The 15,718-nt window shown below is 41.1% G+C and overlaps 1 protein-coding gene across 2 annotated transcripts in view; it reads left to right on the top strand.

Moving 5' to 3' along the window:
- vps39 (VPS39 subunit of HOPS complex) overlaps positions 1-6,506 on the top strand; it is a 34,794-nt gene extending 28,288 nt beyond the window's left edge. For both annotated transcript variants that reach the window (XM_083792468.1, XM_083792467.1), the window contains exons 22-24: positions 2,563-2,697; positions 3,450-3,541; positions 4,369-6,506. In XM_083792468.1, the coding sequence (XP_083648594.1) occupies positions 2,563-2,697; positions 3,450-3,541; positions 4,369-4,450 (309 nt within the window). In that variant the 3' untranslated portion in view covers positions 4,451-6,506. The remainder of the gene's footprint in view (positions 1-2,562; positions 2,698-3,449; positions 3,542-4,368) is intronic.
- The last annotated feature ends 9,212 nt before the right edge of the window (positions 6,507-15,718 follow it).

Raw genomic sequence — 15,718 nt, 5'->3', positions numbered from 1 at the left:
GCAACAGAAAGTACAGGGAAATATAGGTCTAACTAATCCGTTAGGTTTCTCCATTATCCAAAAAAGTATTCCGTTACAGTAACGCCATTACCCCCCAACACTGGCGATGATCACCTAAATGGCATTGGTAGCACGCCACGCAGCCACCTTAACCCAGAGACCACTGCTCTCTCCAGCACTCTGTCATCTCCTCTAGCTTCGCTAATCTCTTGCTCAGTGCTCCCTCATTGATTTTAACGGTAGTGCACTTTCATTTCCCGTGGATCTGCTCCGTGTCTTCCTTGCCAACATTACAAGAAGACGGGAGAGCAAACACAACCTTTATGATGCCAAGGCGGTGTGTGGCTTACACCCGCTCCATGCCCGGCCGCACACATGTGGTGGTGTTTAGACTCGCACTGTGGCGCAGACATCTCGCAGCCCAGAGCCCCTGCAAGTCCCTGCCAATGTGGCTAAATCCATTTACACTTTGAAGAGCCTCCTGGGAGAACATGTGGATGCACTGAGAAAGCGGTACTGTGAACATGGGGCCAAATGCGAATCAGTGTTGTTTTTGGCAGCAAATTTTTGTTTTAGTCATAGTCTCTTGAATAGTTTTCATTTAGTTTTAGTCACATTTTAGTCACCTGGAATGTCTTAGTGTTAGTCTAGTTTTAGTCGACTAAATATCCTAGGATCTTAGTCGACTAAATGTATTTTGGCGGGCCTTGATACCGTCATAATGACTGTTTTTACACTTGCTGATCTACAAGCTCAGAATGCGTCACGCTGTGTGATCAGCTATTTTCAGCATGCAACCAAGTGTAAAATGACTAGTGGATCTCTTGTCCACTAGTCCCTATCATTTTAGTCTAGTTTTTTTTTTTTTTACGGAATTGTCTTAGTTTTAGTCATCATAGCTTAGTTTTCATTTAGTTTCCATTTAGTTTGTCAGTGAAAAAAGGTAGTCGACGAACATTTTTCGTCATAGTATTAGTCGACGAAAACAACACCGATGCGAATGCGCACAACTTTGGATCCCGTTGCCTGTCAGACTTGTGTTGAGCTGTAGCGTGTTTACCTTTACTACAACTGCCCTATACAGCACTGCAGTTATGATAGTCCATATAGAGTGGGTTCACACTGTATTAGCTCAGCACTGCACCGCCACACAGCAAGAAGGTGCTCTCACCTGTCCTATGGCGAAAACATGAGCATCCGCAAAGGATACACTGGGAGTAATGGCATAAGCCAATAGCCATACATTGTGTTGTTTGGTCCATCTTACTATTACGGACATTTTGTTTTTTCAAATTATAAATGGGTAAATTAACACTGAGGAGTTACTGTGTAGAATATAGCATTTTTCCCAGAGGGAGAAACCATAAGTCTGTCTGGATGACGTTTTCCTTTAGTGAGTTACATTTCCCTTCCCTAATTCATAGGAGTTTCAGTCTGAGATGCCACCATACCAATGTGTAATACACACCTCTGCCTCTCATCTCTCCTGAGAAGGCTACCCTCGAAAGTGACTGAATGCATTTAGGCTTTAAAAAGTCTCCCATGAGGACATGGTATTAAGAGAGAGACCACTCAGGACACATTTGGAATGGGGATATAGGCCACGTGTTTGAGTGTGTAATTTAGATCCCATTGGGGGTGGAGGATTTTCTCCTCAGTTGCAGTGTAAAAATTTACATTTTATCGTCGCTGTCAGGAGGAAACCACCTAATTCCAATTTTGAGGTTTTTGATTTGTTTTCCATAAATCAATGCTATTGAACATCCTTCACATATTTGTGTAGGTTATATAAAATTTGGAACCAATGAAAAGTGCTTCGGACAAAACCTCTTAACTCCATTGTACCCTCAAACTGTCTGCTAAAGCAGCTAACTCCACAACCTCTCCCCCTCTCATGCAAGTAAGTAAAGTCCCAATACCAATTTTGATTAGGCAGTATTGCTTTGTTTTAACAGAAAAATTTACATTTTGGAGTTAGGTGGTTTATTCCCGAAAGCAGATTAACATACACCTTGGCAAATTACCCCCTTTCTCACTGACAATGTTCTATTTCTGACAATGCACTGACAATCTACTGAATTGCCAATGGCAGGACATGGCATATCTGTATATACTTTTCTAAACAGTATTCGACTGTGTGTGTGTGTGTGTGTGTGTGTGTGTGTGTGTGTGTGTGTGTGTGTGTGTGTGTGTGTGTGTGTGTGTGTGTGTGTGTGTGTGTGTGTGTGTGTGTGTGTGTGTGTGTGTGTGTGTGTGTGTGTGTGTGTGTGTGTGTGTGTGTGTGTGTGTGTGTGTGTGTGTGCGCGCAGTGGCTGCACCACTCAAACATGGTGAATGGTGGTTGCAGCTGAAGTGGAACGATTCAGGAAGGGAGAAATTAGTGACCACGTGATTTTCTGGATTCATTTGGACTAGAACGGTGAATCGTAGGTTAGAGAAGAGCGCCATCTAGTGTAAATACACAAAAGTCTCAAAGTCGTCCTTGGCAGTGTGGGCATTTGGAAAAATAAATGTTGTCAAAGGTCGTCCTTGGCAGTGAATGAAGGTCTGTTTTCCCTATAGGCTATCAACCTGCTACCAGCAAACACCCAGATCAGAGAGATTCGAGTCTTCCTGGAGAGTGTACTGGAGGAGAAGGCCCAAAGGAAACGTTTCGACCAGGTTCTGAAGAGTCTGCTGCAGGCAGAGTTCCTCAGGGTGAGACGGAGGGACCATTGAACTGTTAATGTGTTTGTTTATTTTTGGGTGGTTCTCCTGTGGATGGATACATTTGTCTTCTGTCTGTATATTGTTTACTACTACTTATAATATTAATAAATAAAGCCTTACTTTAGAAGTGTATTACACTAAAAAGCTGATTTATTTTATCAGCAAAACATTTATAGGATGAGCAGAAAATGTGAGTGGTCAAAAGTCGAAACACTGGACAATACAGTACAGTAAAGTAAATGATGACTAAGGTTTAAGAAGTGACTTGTTCTCAGATTTTTTTTCTGCAGATTAATAACGTTTTGGTCTAGGACATGTTTTATGTTGCTGTCCCTGTTAGAGTTCTTCAGGGTGAAATGAGTTCATGTTCATCTTTATTCATTATCTGTTTTTGCCCCTTAGGGGATTACTAAAGTTTGCAATTTGTTTTATGTGGGCCTTTCAAAGAGATTCAAGTCTCAGTGAAGTTTAACTCCTTAAAATAAAGGCGTAAAGGCGTAATCTAACACTGCTTCCGTTTAATGTGGTTATCTGCTGATTGTGGCTGAATAAAATATAGAGACATTTTCTGCTGATTAACTTTAAGATATTTCTGCTTTATTGAGACGGGACAATGTGAGCAGAAACGATGGTCTTAGGCTGGAAATTAATTCAGAATTTTACAATGCTTCATTCATGCTATATTATCGTGTGTGTGTTTGTGTGTGCAAATCTCATGTCTCTTGCTGCTCTATTATCAGGTTCAGGAGGAGCGAATCTTCCACCAGCAGGTGAAATGTGTCATTACAGAGGAAAAGACCTGCAGGGTGTGCAAGAAGAAAATAGGGAACAGGTAATTAGCATTATATCTACTATATAAAGTCTATGTGTGGTGTTTTTATCTGCTTGCTGGGAGTTTGGATCCTTTTGTAGGCCAGCGCCTTGCATTTTCAGCTAGGAAGAAATGCTTTGGTGGACTTCCCACCCCAAAAAGAGATTGTCCAATGCCAATCCAAATAGTTTAGTAACTGTTGCTATGCAGGTCAAGCTTTCTCCACCTCATAGCTGTCAATGTTATTTTGCGTGGCTGTGTCGTTGGAACACATACACAGTTTAACATTGAGAAAGTTACACGACTGATCCACCCAGGTGAATCTGGCAATAATACTAATGACCGTAGTCTTACCATGCAACATGAAAACTCCTTCGGGTGGTCGTTAAAATTTGATTTCACCCTCTGTCATCTCCTCGTATTTCTAGTTTATTTAAATGATGTCATGCACATTTGTCCAGTGCATAGCCTACTGCAGACCTGGTTGACTAGATTTAGAAGACATTTTGAAGGTTTTGCTACCAAAATGATCGATTATTTTATATGGAGAAATCCCGTCATTTTACATGCATCACAATGGGTGAGAATGACAGCTTGTCCTTCTCACCCATTGGGTTGGGGAGGGACTTTAATTAGCGAAGGGCTAATTGTACTTGTATACAAAAGTCTTGACCAAGCACTCATAGGAACACCCTAGGGTATAAATAATTCTGGAAATGTTCTCTCTCTCTGAAAATGTAGATGGTGGTCTCTCAAATTTACTTTGAGAGACCAACGTGAATATGCATAATAGTATCGGCTATGGTAAATGCCTAAACACCTGAATGTATCTCTCTGTGTCTCCTCAGTGCATTTGCTAGGTACCCCAACGGGGTCGTGGTCCATTACTTCTGCTGTAAAGACCGCACGGTGTGCCCGACTGAGCAGTAACGCCCTTCTATCTGTTTGACATGAGCCATGCCTGGGGGTGGTCATGTGACATTGACTGTTTACCAGTAAACATTAAGCCCCCCTCCCTGCATTCTCCCAGTGGACTCCACTGTTCACTCATCTATGAAGAAGAGATGTGCTGGAAGGTAGATGGGGGAACCACTTGTAGCTGAGCTGTGGAATAGGACTCGATCCACACAACATATGTCATGCAGACGCAGCGCCACACAGCGTCATACAGCACCTTGGTCACATGCATGTTTAATGAAGCGGGATGGTGCACCTAACACAGAGAGTGTGGGTGGCAGGTGCTACCTGGTGAACTGCACAGAGAATGGAACCCCCCCTAACCCTGGCAGAGTTGGTGCCACGGTCTCTACCCGTCGAGCAAGACAGGGAATGGTACCCCTCCCTCACCCTGGGAGAGTTGCTATACTCATGGTGATACACACAGGGACTCTTTCTAGAAGTGTGGGTGTTGCTCACTTACTCCTTTCTCTCTCTCTCTCTCTCTCTGTTTGTCTCTGCACGAGGAGCCTGGTGGAATGTGTCCAGCAGAGAAAGAGAGAGAGACGTTGACATTTAAAAGCATGTGTCACTGTAGCGCTAGAGGGGATTCATTCCCTTGCACCTTTGCCTTTTGAAGAGAATGGTCACTATTGACAGGCGACTCTCAGAGGAACTACTAGATAATAAAATATCTTCCCTGTTCTCGGATGCATGGGGACAAGTCAGAGCTTCTTCCTTTTTTCCTTCTCTTGTCCTTGCACTCTGTAGGCCCCCGACTACTGCTTAATACGCCATAGACTCTACAGAACTGCTCTGAAATGCCTTGTGTGACTCCTAAGATTGTACTCGCAGTGATTTCAGCCATGTTTTTGTTTTGTTTTATATCTTTTTTTCATTATATATTTGTGTTGTGATATTTGCTATAGGCCTAAACAAAACCTCACTTATCTCATTTGTACTGTTGTTACAGTCTGTGTGTGTCTCTCGAGGCCATGGAGAGCTGTGCTCTTCCATGGTCAGCCATGCTGCTTTTAGCTGGTTTTGTTTTGTTTTGTTCCATTATTCATTACGTCATGTTTCAGCACTGGTTAACACAATATAGATGCAAACAATAGTCCGCACTCACAAACTAAGCCTTTCAGATGATTTATTAAAGTGCACATTAGTGGTCAGGTACAAGCACGTTTCATCACAAAGCCTTTCTGTGATCCCTATTTATAGACAATCAATTGATGTGTACGAAATAAATGAATGCAAACAAATAGCAAAATAGACATTCTTAAATGTGTTCTATTGGTTAACTTTTAATTTGATTCAATCATTTACTTTTTCTTTCCACTTCAAAGATAATTTTTCATCATAATCATTTCCCTCTTCTTATTTTTCTTTTCTAGGCAAATCACAAATGTTTAGCACTTTAAATTTAAACAGATGTCCTTTTTATTTATTAATGCTTTAGCCTCATAACTGTAGAGACAAATAGGTCATAAGTTGAGAGTTGAATGTGTGTGGCAATATTGTAATCAAAATATATCAACCGTCCGACCATGTGGTACTTTAAGAAGCAGGATTGTTAGTTAGCCAGATGACTGTGGAAGAATTAGACATGGCTCTCATATTGTAATATTTAATTTGTTTTAGCTTTTTCTGATACTCTTAACTAGAGTGGCTTACATTGACTGACCAGATAGGAGTTCCGTTGAGGATTTGTGATTTAGTGGTCTATGATAGACCACCAGTTGAATAATTAATCAAAATTAAACAAACACATTGTGTTTTGGCGATATCTTATTGCAATATATGTTACTGCACCAAACAATCTCCCATCATGAGTTATGTGACTGACTCACCCTGCTTCTTAAAATACTCTCACTGCTACTGAGACGTTTGCAGAGGGTCTGTCAAGACTGTTCAAGTAAGTTTTATTACAAACTTTGGATTTGTGGTTCCACTACTATACTGTCTAGGCCCGGGCTGTGTTTGAGGGTTAAATGAAAGTTGTCTTTAGATATTTTATTTCTGAACGACACAGCAGATACTGTGTGTCTGTTTGGCTTAAATCAATAATAAATGCATTTCCACTTGAGTTTGTGTCTGAGAAAAGAGAGACTGAGTGACTACTGGCTTTTTCTTTTAATGTGTATGGGATCTTTTTTACAGACGACATTCAAGTCATGGTCATTAATTCCCACTACTTACAAAATGGTAAGCATGACATCATGATCTCAAAGCTCTTGGAAAAGTTTGCCTGCATTGGTAAATAATAAATATCACACCACTGTACCATTCATGTACATTATTCTTGTGAATACATGGAACACGATACGACTTTAATGCATCGGTAGATCTAATTGGTGGCATAGTGAAAAGAATGAATGCTGTCCTTTGATTCACCTGTCCTCTCATCTGCAGAAATTGACCAGGTTCCCCCTCTCCGAATAATTATGATGATGTCTGAAAAGATAATTCCCCATCCACATCATTACTTTACACTAAAGTGCAAGGACACTTTGGTAGAAGTTTGGGTTGTGAACTTACCTTGCCATGATGTCACTCCAAAGGTGAGTAAACGAACATGCTGTTTTTAGTTTTATAAAACATTTCAACTTACTGCAGATTTTACAATTTGAAGATCCCAATCCATGGATCCAGACCTAATAAAAATATCAAAATCAACAAAAATAGGCCTGGGCCGTGGCTCAGCGGTCCAGGCACCTTGGCCGGTGGTCTGAGTCTGGCAGTGTGCCGCGGGCTCGACTCCCGAACCCTGACGGCCTTTACTGCATGTCACTCCCCCATCTCTCTCCCCCATTTCCTGTCAGCCTACTGTCCGTCCCTCTATAAAAATAAAAATAAAAGGCGAAAAGCCGCAAAAGAGTCATTAAGGAGCATATTTTGAATTAATATAATAAATGGAGCAACTATTTTTTATGTCTCACCCACCTTTGACCTTGCACTAGAACCACACGAATCCCATGCTTCAATGTAAAGTAGTGGATGTCTCTGCCTTCAGACCCTGGGGGCTATCGGGGGCATAATCTTAGCCTATATTACTCTTGAAATTGTAACAATTTCCAATTTTTTAAGTAGGTTTTACTTAAATAGATTTACTCTGAAGCAGCCCTACTCTTTTCACATGACAAACTCTCTCCATCTCATCTGGTAGTCCTTCCACAGATAGTGGCCTTATTCTGACAGGCTAAGGCTCTGGAGAATGGTAAACACTGTTACTGTACTTACTAATGGCTTTGATATGCTGAACGGAGCCAGGCTGGCGTAACAGAATCACAAACCAAGCTAGGCCTGATGCTCAGCAACAGAGTAGTCATGGTGAGCCGGCCAACTGCTTTCAGGCCGGGGGACACGGATGCATTACGATGACTACTACTCGGCAAGGAGACAGGCTTTGGGTAAAAACACGGCTGAAATGCATAGAGTATGTTTGGCTGATGGTACTGTACATATTGTTTTAGAGGCTGATCTTAGGACATATTCTCCCATAGGCCTACTGTCAAGTTGAACCACAGACTTACCAGAGGGGAGGGTGTAAATTGCTGTCTGTAAGGCAAGAATATACCCACTGCTGAATAATTTACAGTGTTTCAAATGCTCATACTGTAGGTCTCTTTTGGTGTTGCGCTGAGGGATGCTGTCATGTCTTGGAATGACACACTAGCCACTAGTGTAGTGTGCAAATGGAATGACACACTAGCCACTAGTGTAGTGTGCAAATGGAAAAGAGTAAGAGGTCGAAACGCTGTAAGGCAAACATGAGTCCCCAGACCTCTCAGGAGCTGTAATTCGTCAGCCCACCTCAGTTTTTATGTTTTGTAAATCATCTGGATGTCCTCAAAGTCACGGAGTTAGTGGGAATGCCAGAAACTAAAAATGAGTGATGGAAAGATTTATGGCTTTTAATAAGTCTCTTTGTAATAGTCTACACTACAGTCTATTACCATGTGGCTTTATAGTGAGTAATTTACATTACATAAATGTTACAGTCATAAGGAAAGGTTTGGCCTAGCCGCCTATATTCCAGAACTCAAGTGGACATGTCAGCGACAAGCATGAATGTTGAAAACATTGTGTAGATTGTGAAGTCTTTATGTACGTATTAACCTTCAGTTTTGGTGATGAGATTTCTAAGCAATAAAGCCCTATTTTACTTTAATATTAATATTTAATATACCAACAAGCACAATTGCACATAGAACACTCGCCCACACAAAGCACTCACTCATACTAGATGGGTATATTCCTTCATTCATTGGTGATAGACAATATTTTACACAACAGAGTTGAAACAAAGTAGGCTACTGTACACAAAGAAATACTAAAATATCAAAGGCAAAAAACCCCTACATAAACAGGGCAACATAAGGACATAATGCAGTGGAAGCAACAACTCTTAATCAGCATGTTCAAATGCTGGGAGTACAAGTGAGTTGTTTTCATACGTGATTTAAACAGAGGCAAGGTTTGAGAAGCTCTAACATAAGGTGGAAGTTCATTCCAGTGTGGGCGCTACAACGGAAAATGACCTATGCTCCATCATCAACAGCCAAAATCAGAGTAATTATATTTTCCCATCCATCTGTCCATATAACTGTCCGTTTACTGTATTTGCATCTGTCTGTGTCCCATTGTCATGCATGTGATATCTTAGGGAATTTCATTACATCCAGCACAAAAGTCCCCTTGGACTCAAGTATGAAGTGATTTATAAGTTGGTGGTCAAAGTTCAAGGTCACTGACCTAACAAATGAGAATATATATATATGGTATTTAAAACCTTGAAGAACAATTGTTTTTGTAGTGATACCAATCAATACGAAATTAAAATGTACTGTTAGTTCCATTCATTCAAGTTGGAACACATGATTGACCATTAAAATAAACATGCTCTAAAATGCACGCAACCCACCCTTCTGAACACTTAACACGGCAGCCATTTGGCTGTTAAGTGGTCATTTGGGTGGGCCACGAATGCTTGTGAGATTTCCAAGTTGGCCCTAGTAGCTGATCCAGAAAAGGTTGAGAACCACTGCTCTGCAGAACTTCAGAACTGCACTACTGAAGCTCAAGAGTGAAGGGAGAAAATCCACAATATTTTGTCTGCTAATATCCCTGTATGCCTTCAATTGTGACTACAGATGGGAAGGTCACCTGAATGTAATCTGTTACAGGTCACAGATTACCTGTCCGGAATTGTAATGCAATCCAGCGTGTAGATTACTCACGTTGATCAAATTAAGTAATCAAATTGTGTTCAGTTCCCTTTGATTTACATTGCCTCCAAAACTGTTAGTATTTAAATCATTTGTTCCAGTTTACTTTGAAATGGTAACTTCAATATCTCGTTCCATTTTTCAAGATGTGTGAACAGATGTTAGTGTCTAATAGTAACAATGATCTCAGCTCACTAACATATAAATGTTGCGTTACATCATCATCATTATCAACTTTGATGGACTCTTACAATAAAAGAAAAACACAAACAAAGCCAAAACAAAAGGAAAACATTAATCTAATGCTCACAGGGTAGGCTGGTATCACACACTAAAACACTGTTTGACACCATAATGGTGTTCTGTCAGTGCTGAGAGAAGTAGCCTACTCCAATTCTTTCTTTTGTAAAAGTAGCATTACCACAATGTAGAAATACTCACCACTCACTAACGCGTAACCTTTCAGTTACGCAACTGAAGCCAGTTTCACGCGATAGCTAAATTTACACTGAAAACGTGTACATAAACATTCAGATTTAAAATATAAAGTACTCATCACACGTGCCACGACTGTCATGATTATGTCATGTTTCAGGGCTATAGTTGAGTATAAGTATAAATTATTGAAAGATGGAATAAGTAAAGAAAAGGTAGCTCAAAACTGGACTTAAGTAAATGTACTATAATAGTTACTTTCCACAGCTGAAAGGCAGTCAATGCCCACAGGGATGACAAGGCTTTGACAGCAGCATGATAATAGCATTCTGGAAACCATTCAGTCACTTGATTGATCATTTACCAATGAATCTTGGTATTCTTGGCATTTTTTCAGCTTTGTATATGCCTTTATTGATAGTACACTAGGTAGACAGGAAACGGGGAGAGAGAGACTGTGAGTGACACGATGCAAATGCCGTCGGGATCGGGACTCGAACAAGTTTTAAAGAAGAAATACCATTGCTTTTTTATATTCACTACAGTGGTGCCCGTTGGGCACTGGCCTACTTGGAATGATGCAAGTTGGAAATACATGCCCCACCCAGTTATTATGTCTGTGTCCCTTTTACGCCCATATATGGAGTTATTTGTCAGGCATCCCCAAATGGAGTCTATGCAGATGTCAGAACCATCATTGTGATGTCAGAACAGGCGAGGCCAGCTCCATATATGGAGATATAGGGGTGATTAGGTCCAGATCCCGGGCAAAGGCTTTTGTGCTGGTTGTGGACACTGGTGTATCCAACGGACTCGACACCAGGCACTGTACTCCCTGTGGTGGTGTGGAACACATGGATTACAGACGTACACACACACACACATACGTAAGTGCGCACTGACTGCACAGAGGCATTTATAGATAGATGTTATATCATCTTTAAAATCTTTGTGTTTTGCCAATTATTTGGGGCCCACTTACAATATCCTCAATGCCCACCAGTGGGCCCCGGTCCACAGGTTTTAACCCATTCTGACCGGGCACCCATTTTGGTGTCAGCATCATGTTATGCTTTAGCTATTTAAAAATAGCAGATCTACAAGCTCATATCGCGCCACCGAGTGGCGCGATACGAGCTTGTAGGTCTGCTATTTTTTGAAAAATCGAAGTACGACTGACATTTTTAGAATCTGATCTCAGGTCAGAATGGGTTCATCAGACCAGTGTGTGTCCGGCGGAAACCTCGTATGAATCTGATCTCAGGTCAGAATGGGTTAAGATAAACTTGTACATGAGGTTTCTCAATAGATCCCGAAAAGTTGACTCCTCCTAAAAAAAGTCATCTGTTCTGTACTACACCCAGTTAGTGTGTGGAAGTGGTGGAAGAAGTACTCTGATGTCATTACCATATACTGTAGATGTTATCATACTCCCATTACATGTATTTCTCTACTCCACTGCAGACCCATCCTTTTTGTTTGAAAACATGGGGCCAGTGCGGTTCCCATCGGCACTGGAGGCTGACTCCTTGGGGGGTGTTGGGAGAATTCTTGTATACTTTAACCCTGCGGCTGTGCTTTTGCTCAGTAATCTGTCAGGAATTCAGAAAGAGAAAGCTCAGAGCTTAGGGTGTAAACTGTAAAGCAAGACCCGCAGAGTGGCCTCTTCTGTTCCGACGGGCACCTCTGGCTCTGAGTTCTGATGCAGACCTGGTGCTGAGGGGTATTTGGAAATACTGTATGCTACGTGTGGGTTTTGTTTTAGAGGAGACTACAGATTGTTTATACAATAATAAAATAATTAGACAATACTTTAATATCAGTGTACTTAGCTACAGTGATTGACAATGTATTCTGGACTCTCCTGATAGGGTTTTAGTTGTGCCATGTACTGTGTGCGACACGAAGATTGTTTGAAAATATTTTTCCTACTAAATCCGCTATTTGAAAATATTGTTTTCACCAGCTGCTGGTACACACTGGTTGATTAGACAAGAGTAAAATAATTTATACCATTTATAAAATCACAATTTATATGTTACCCAACCACAAATTCAAATCGGCAAACCATGGTGAAGGGTCAGAAAGAATTCCTGCATGCTCACTGACACTCTGTTTGCACAATGTGCGCACACACACACACACACACGCACCCTCACACACACACACACACACACACACACACACACACACACACACATACAAGTCCCAACTTGCACATCACAGAGCCTGATGATGAGCGGTTCAAGCCAAGAGATTATTGGCTAAGATTCCATTATTATGATAGTGAAATTCCATTGAGACTGTTGTGTGCACGTGTGCGTGCGCTCACAATTGAGTAATACAGACAGTGTATGTGAATCTGTGTTTGTGAATTTAAGTACACACACATGTATAGTGTCTATTTCTGTATACTGTATTTGTGGTCTTGGGTGTGTGTGCTGCTGTAAGCTTGTGTGTACATACGCACGTACCAGAGTCTGTGTGTCTTTGTTCTCCTGTGTCTGGGAGATTCACCATTTTGGCATACCTGTCTGAAATGCCAGCAGTCTCTCAGTGGAACTAAAAGGGCTAGGGTAGGGATGGTCAGTGGAAAAGTAGTGTTAAGCCAACAGACAGGCAGACCTTGTCTGCCCCTCTATTTGCTCATATTCATCCTTGTACCAGGGTCAGCTTTTAAGTGAAGTTTGTTGATTTAATTTAATCTAATCCACATTATTACTGCAATATTCTGCAAATAAGGCGTTATGTTTTTACATGCTATCTACCCATGTGCTATTTACTGTAGTTTGACCCTTCACCTTTTTTATTTGGGAAAGGGTCTCGTATTTCTGTGGTGAGTCTCGTCAGACATGGAAACTCTTACCTTTGTCTGCTCCTTACATTCACCCTGCTGACCTGTCAGCTTTGAGTTCTTATCAGTGTTAGGGTCAATTCAGTCAGTTCCAGTTGAAAAGTGAAACTGCTATTCAGTTGTTAATGGAGGAGCATTTAGAGTGTTCTATCTTACTCAAGGGAGGATATATTAACCTTTTTGAAGAGAAAAGGTTTAGTTTAAAGCTCCATTTACCCTGGTTTGACTAACCCAGAGAGTAAAAACATTCACAAGACTTTATTCTGAATATGTAACAAAAGAAAAGCATAAACTTAAATAAGTAAGAAACAAAACAATAACGCTCAATAAGAAAAACGGTTTATTAACATTGTCTATGTAATTATGGTAAAGATTTTCATGGTTTTGTGGCATACATAATATCTGCACAGAGACGCAAACCTTCGCTTAATTGTCTCGTATTCACTATATACATAGCTTTACCAAAAAGTCAACTGTTAGCAAGGCAGTACACATTATTTTATTTATTCTTTTCTTGTTTCTTTGCTTACCCGACATGGGAACGTGGCCCCTGGTCTTCCTCTGTGTCTCGGGATAGACAGTGTTGACACAAGGGGCAGACCAGTCCGCACTGGAAAGTCCAGATGTTGAGCTTGTTTCCTTTTTGTACCCACTAATCTTTGCCACAACCGAGAGGCAGTCTGTAGAGACACATTCCCACCAATGTCTCAGTTACAGTGGTACCCATGCTGCTGCTGCTGAGGAGAGGAGATAAGATTACTTAATTTTCAAGTTCCACAGAGGCAAATTAACTCAGCCACCCATCCTATGCAAACACACACACACACACGCCCATACATCTGCCACAAACAACAGAGTGGAATGTTTAGAAAATTGCAGAAGGATATTTGAAAGTCAAATTAGTGCAGCCGATTTCATTGCCTGCATCATCGCCACAATTTACCCTGCATCTGTACCTCACACTGCAGGCAATTCATGATGGCCGGGGTCTGTTGTATGTACTGTACTGTACAGGCCACAGGACTCTCTACTATAATTAACAGACTGTTGGGTCCAGCTCTGAATTGCTGAAAAGCTCTAGTCTTCTATTACACAGGATCACTACCAGCTGTGCTGCCTTTGAGCCCTGCTGCCCTGACAAGGTAAAAGATAACCAATGATAATGCTGCCACCAGCACTATATGGTCTTCTCTGTTTGAATGAAGACAAATAAATCCATCCCTGACGCCATCTGTGGCCATGACCTCTCTGCCCCACTTCCCATTATATCAATGCTGTGGGCCAGAAACCGTGTGCTATACAGTATGTCCAAAACGTTACTTCTCAGGTAATGTGGGGGGGGGGGAGGAACCCGTGTTCCAATATGGACCCAATGTAGCTTGAAAGTCACAAGCTCCTTTTTAATGTTTCATTGATTAAATGTTTATAAAACCCACAGACAGCCTGGTTGAAATAGGTTATGCCATTTATTTTCATTGCAAGAAGCATGCAGTGTTTAGATAAACCATAGTCCCTGGTTTACGTGTGTGTGTGTGTGTGTGTGTGTGTGTGTGTGTGTGTGTGTGTGTGTGTGTGTCTGTGAGCGTGTGTGAGCTAGCGTGCATGCATGGAGGGGGGTTTGAAGGGGTTATAGGCTACATCTTTATTTTATATTACTAATAGAATTAGTGTTTTGCCAATTATTTGAGGCCTTGCAATATAGTGAACCCCAGTCCACAGGTTGAGAGCATGCCTTAGAGGGAATGCACTTTTTTTGCAACATTTGTAAGAGCTCTCACTGGTTTGCTTTGGTTAGTGTGACAAAGTATGTGAATCATTATGTTACATGTGTGTGTTGAACTTGAGACATCCCCCCCCCCCCCCCCCCCCCCTCTCGTTCTCATTGGGGGGAGCCCCGGGCTTATACTTATAATGTGATTAAATGCTGTGTGAAATACATTGGCTCTATCAGGAGTCTTGATTACAGTTTTTTGGATTTTTCAAGAACTTAATTAATGGTGATGAAAATAAATTAAGCCTGGCGCCAGGGAATCCCTTTGGACAGATGTGTTTTCATTTCACTTCATCTTTTGTGTTGTGTAGGCATGCAGTTATTTACACAAACATCATGCGCGTGCCACACACATATAGGCTAAGTGTCGTGTTACTTTGCTTATGTTTCAGATGAGGACATTTTGACACTCCCAATTTATAATGGCGATGCAGGGGCCAGGCCAGCTGTGCAATAAATCAAACAATATATGGGGTGTGCATGACTTTCTTTTTTCTTCAGAAAGTGAATAATAAGGAAACGCATGGGCCCCTATAGGCCTTGCTGGCGTGCTCTGTTACGCTATGTCTAGCCTGCTTGCATGGTGTTTATTGGTATATCGTTTATAGCTCTCAGTGGGTTCTGCTTGCAACGGTTCTGTGTTTAATGTATTCCGACTTATTTTATATGAGTTTGCCTTCATTAAACCAGGCACGGGGTCGAAAGGGTCAGCTGCGCAGATCCAGAATGAACCAAGCAGGAGGATTTTAAATTGCCAAAGCGTGGAACATTCCCTTTCTCTCCCTTTTGTATGTATTAGGTTAATTTGCATTAATTTCGAGGCTTCTTCTTCTTCTTCTTCTTCCATTCATAATTTAAAATGCGTAATGCTTAAAATACATTTATGTTATTCTAACTAGCTTATTTTATTCTTATAAATCAATCATAAAATAAATCTAATTAATTGTGTACTGTCCAGATATGGACATTCA

Source organism: Protomyctophum parallelum (genome assembly GCF_964188405.1).
Source record: "Protomyctophum parallelum genome assembly, chromosome: 20".
Taxonomy (NCBI): Eukaryota; Metazoa; Chordata; class Actinopteri; order Myctophiformes; family Myctophidae; genus Protomyctophum; species Protomyctophum parallelum.
This window is presented reverse-complemented; position numbering and strand designations above follow the sequence as displayed.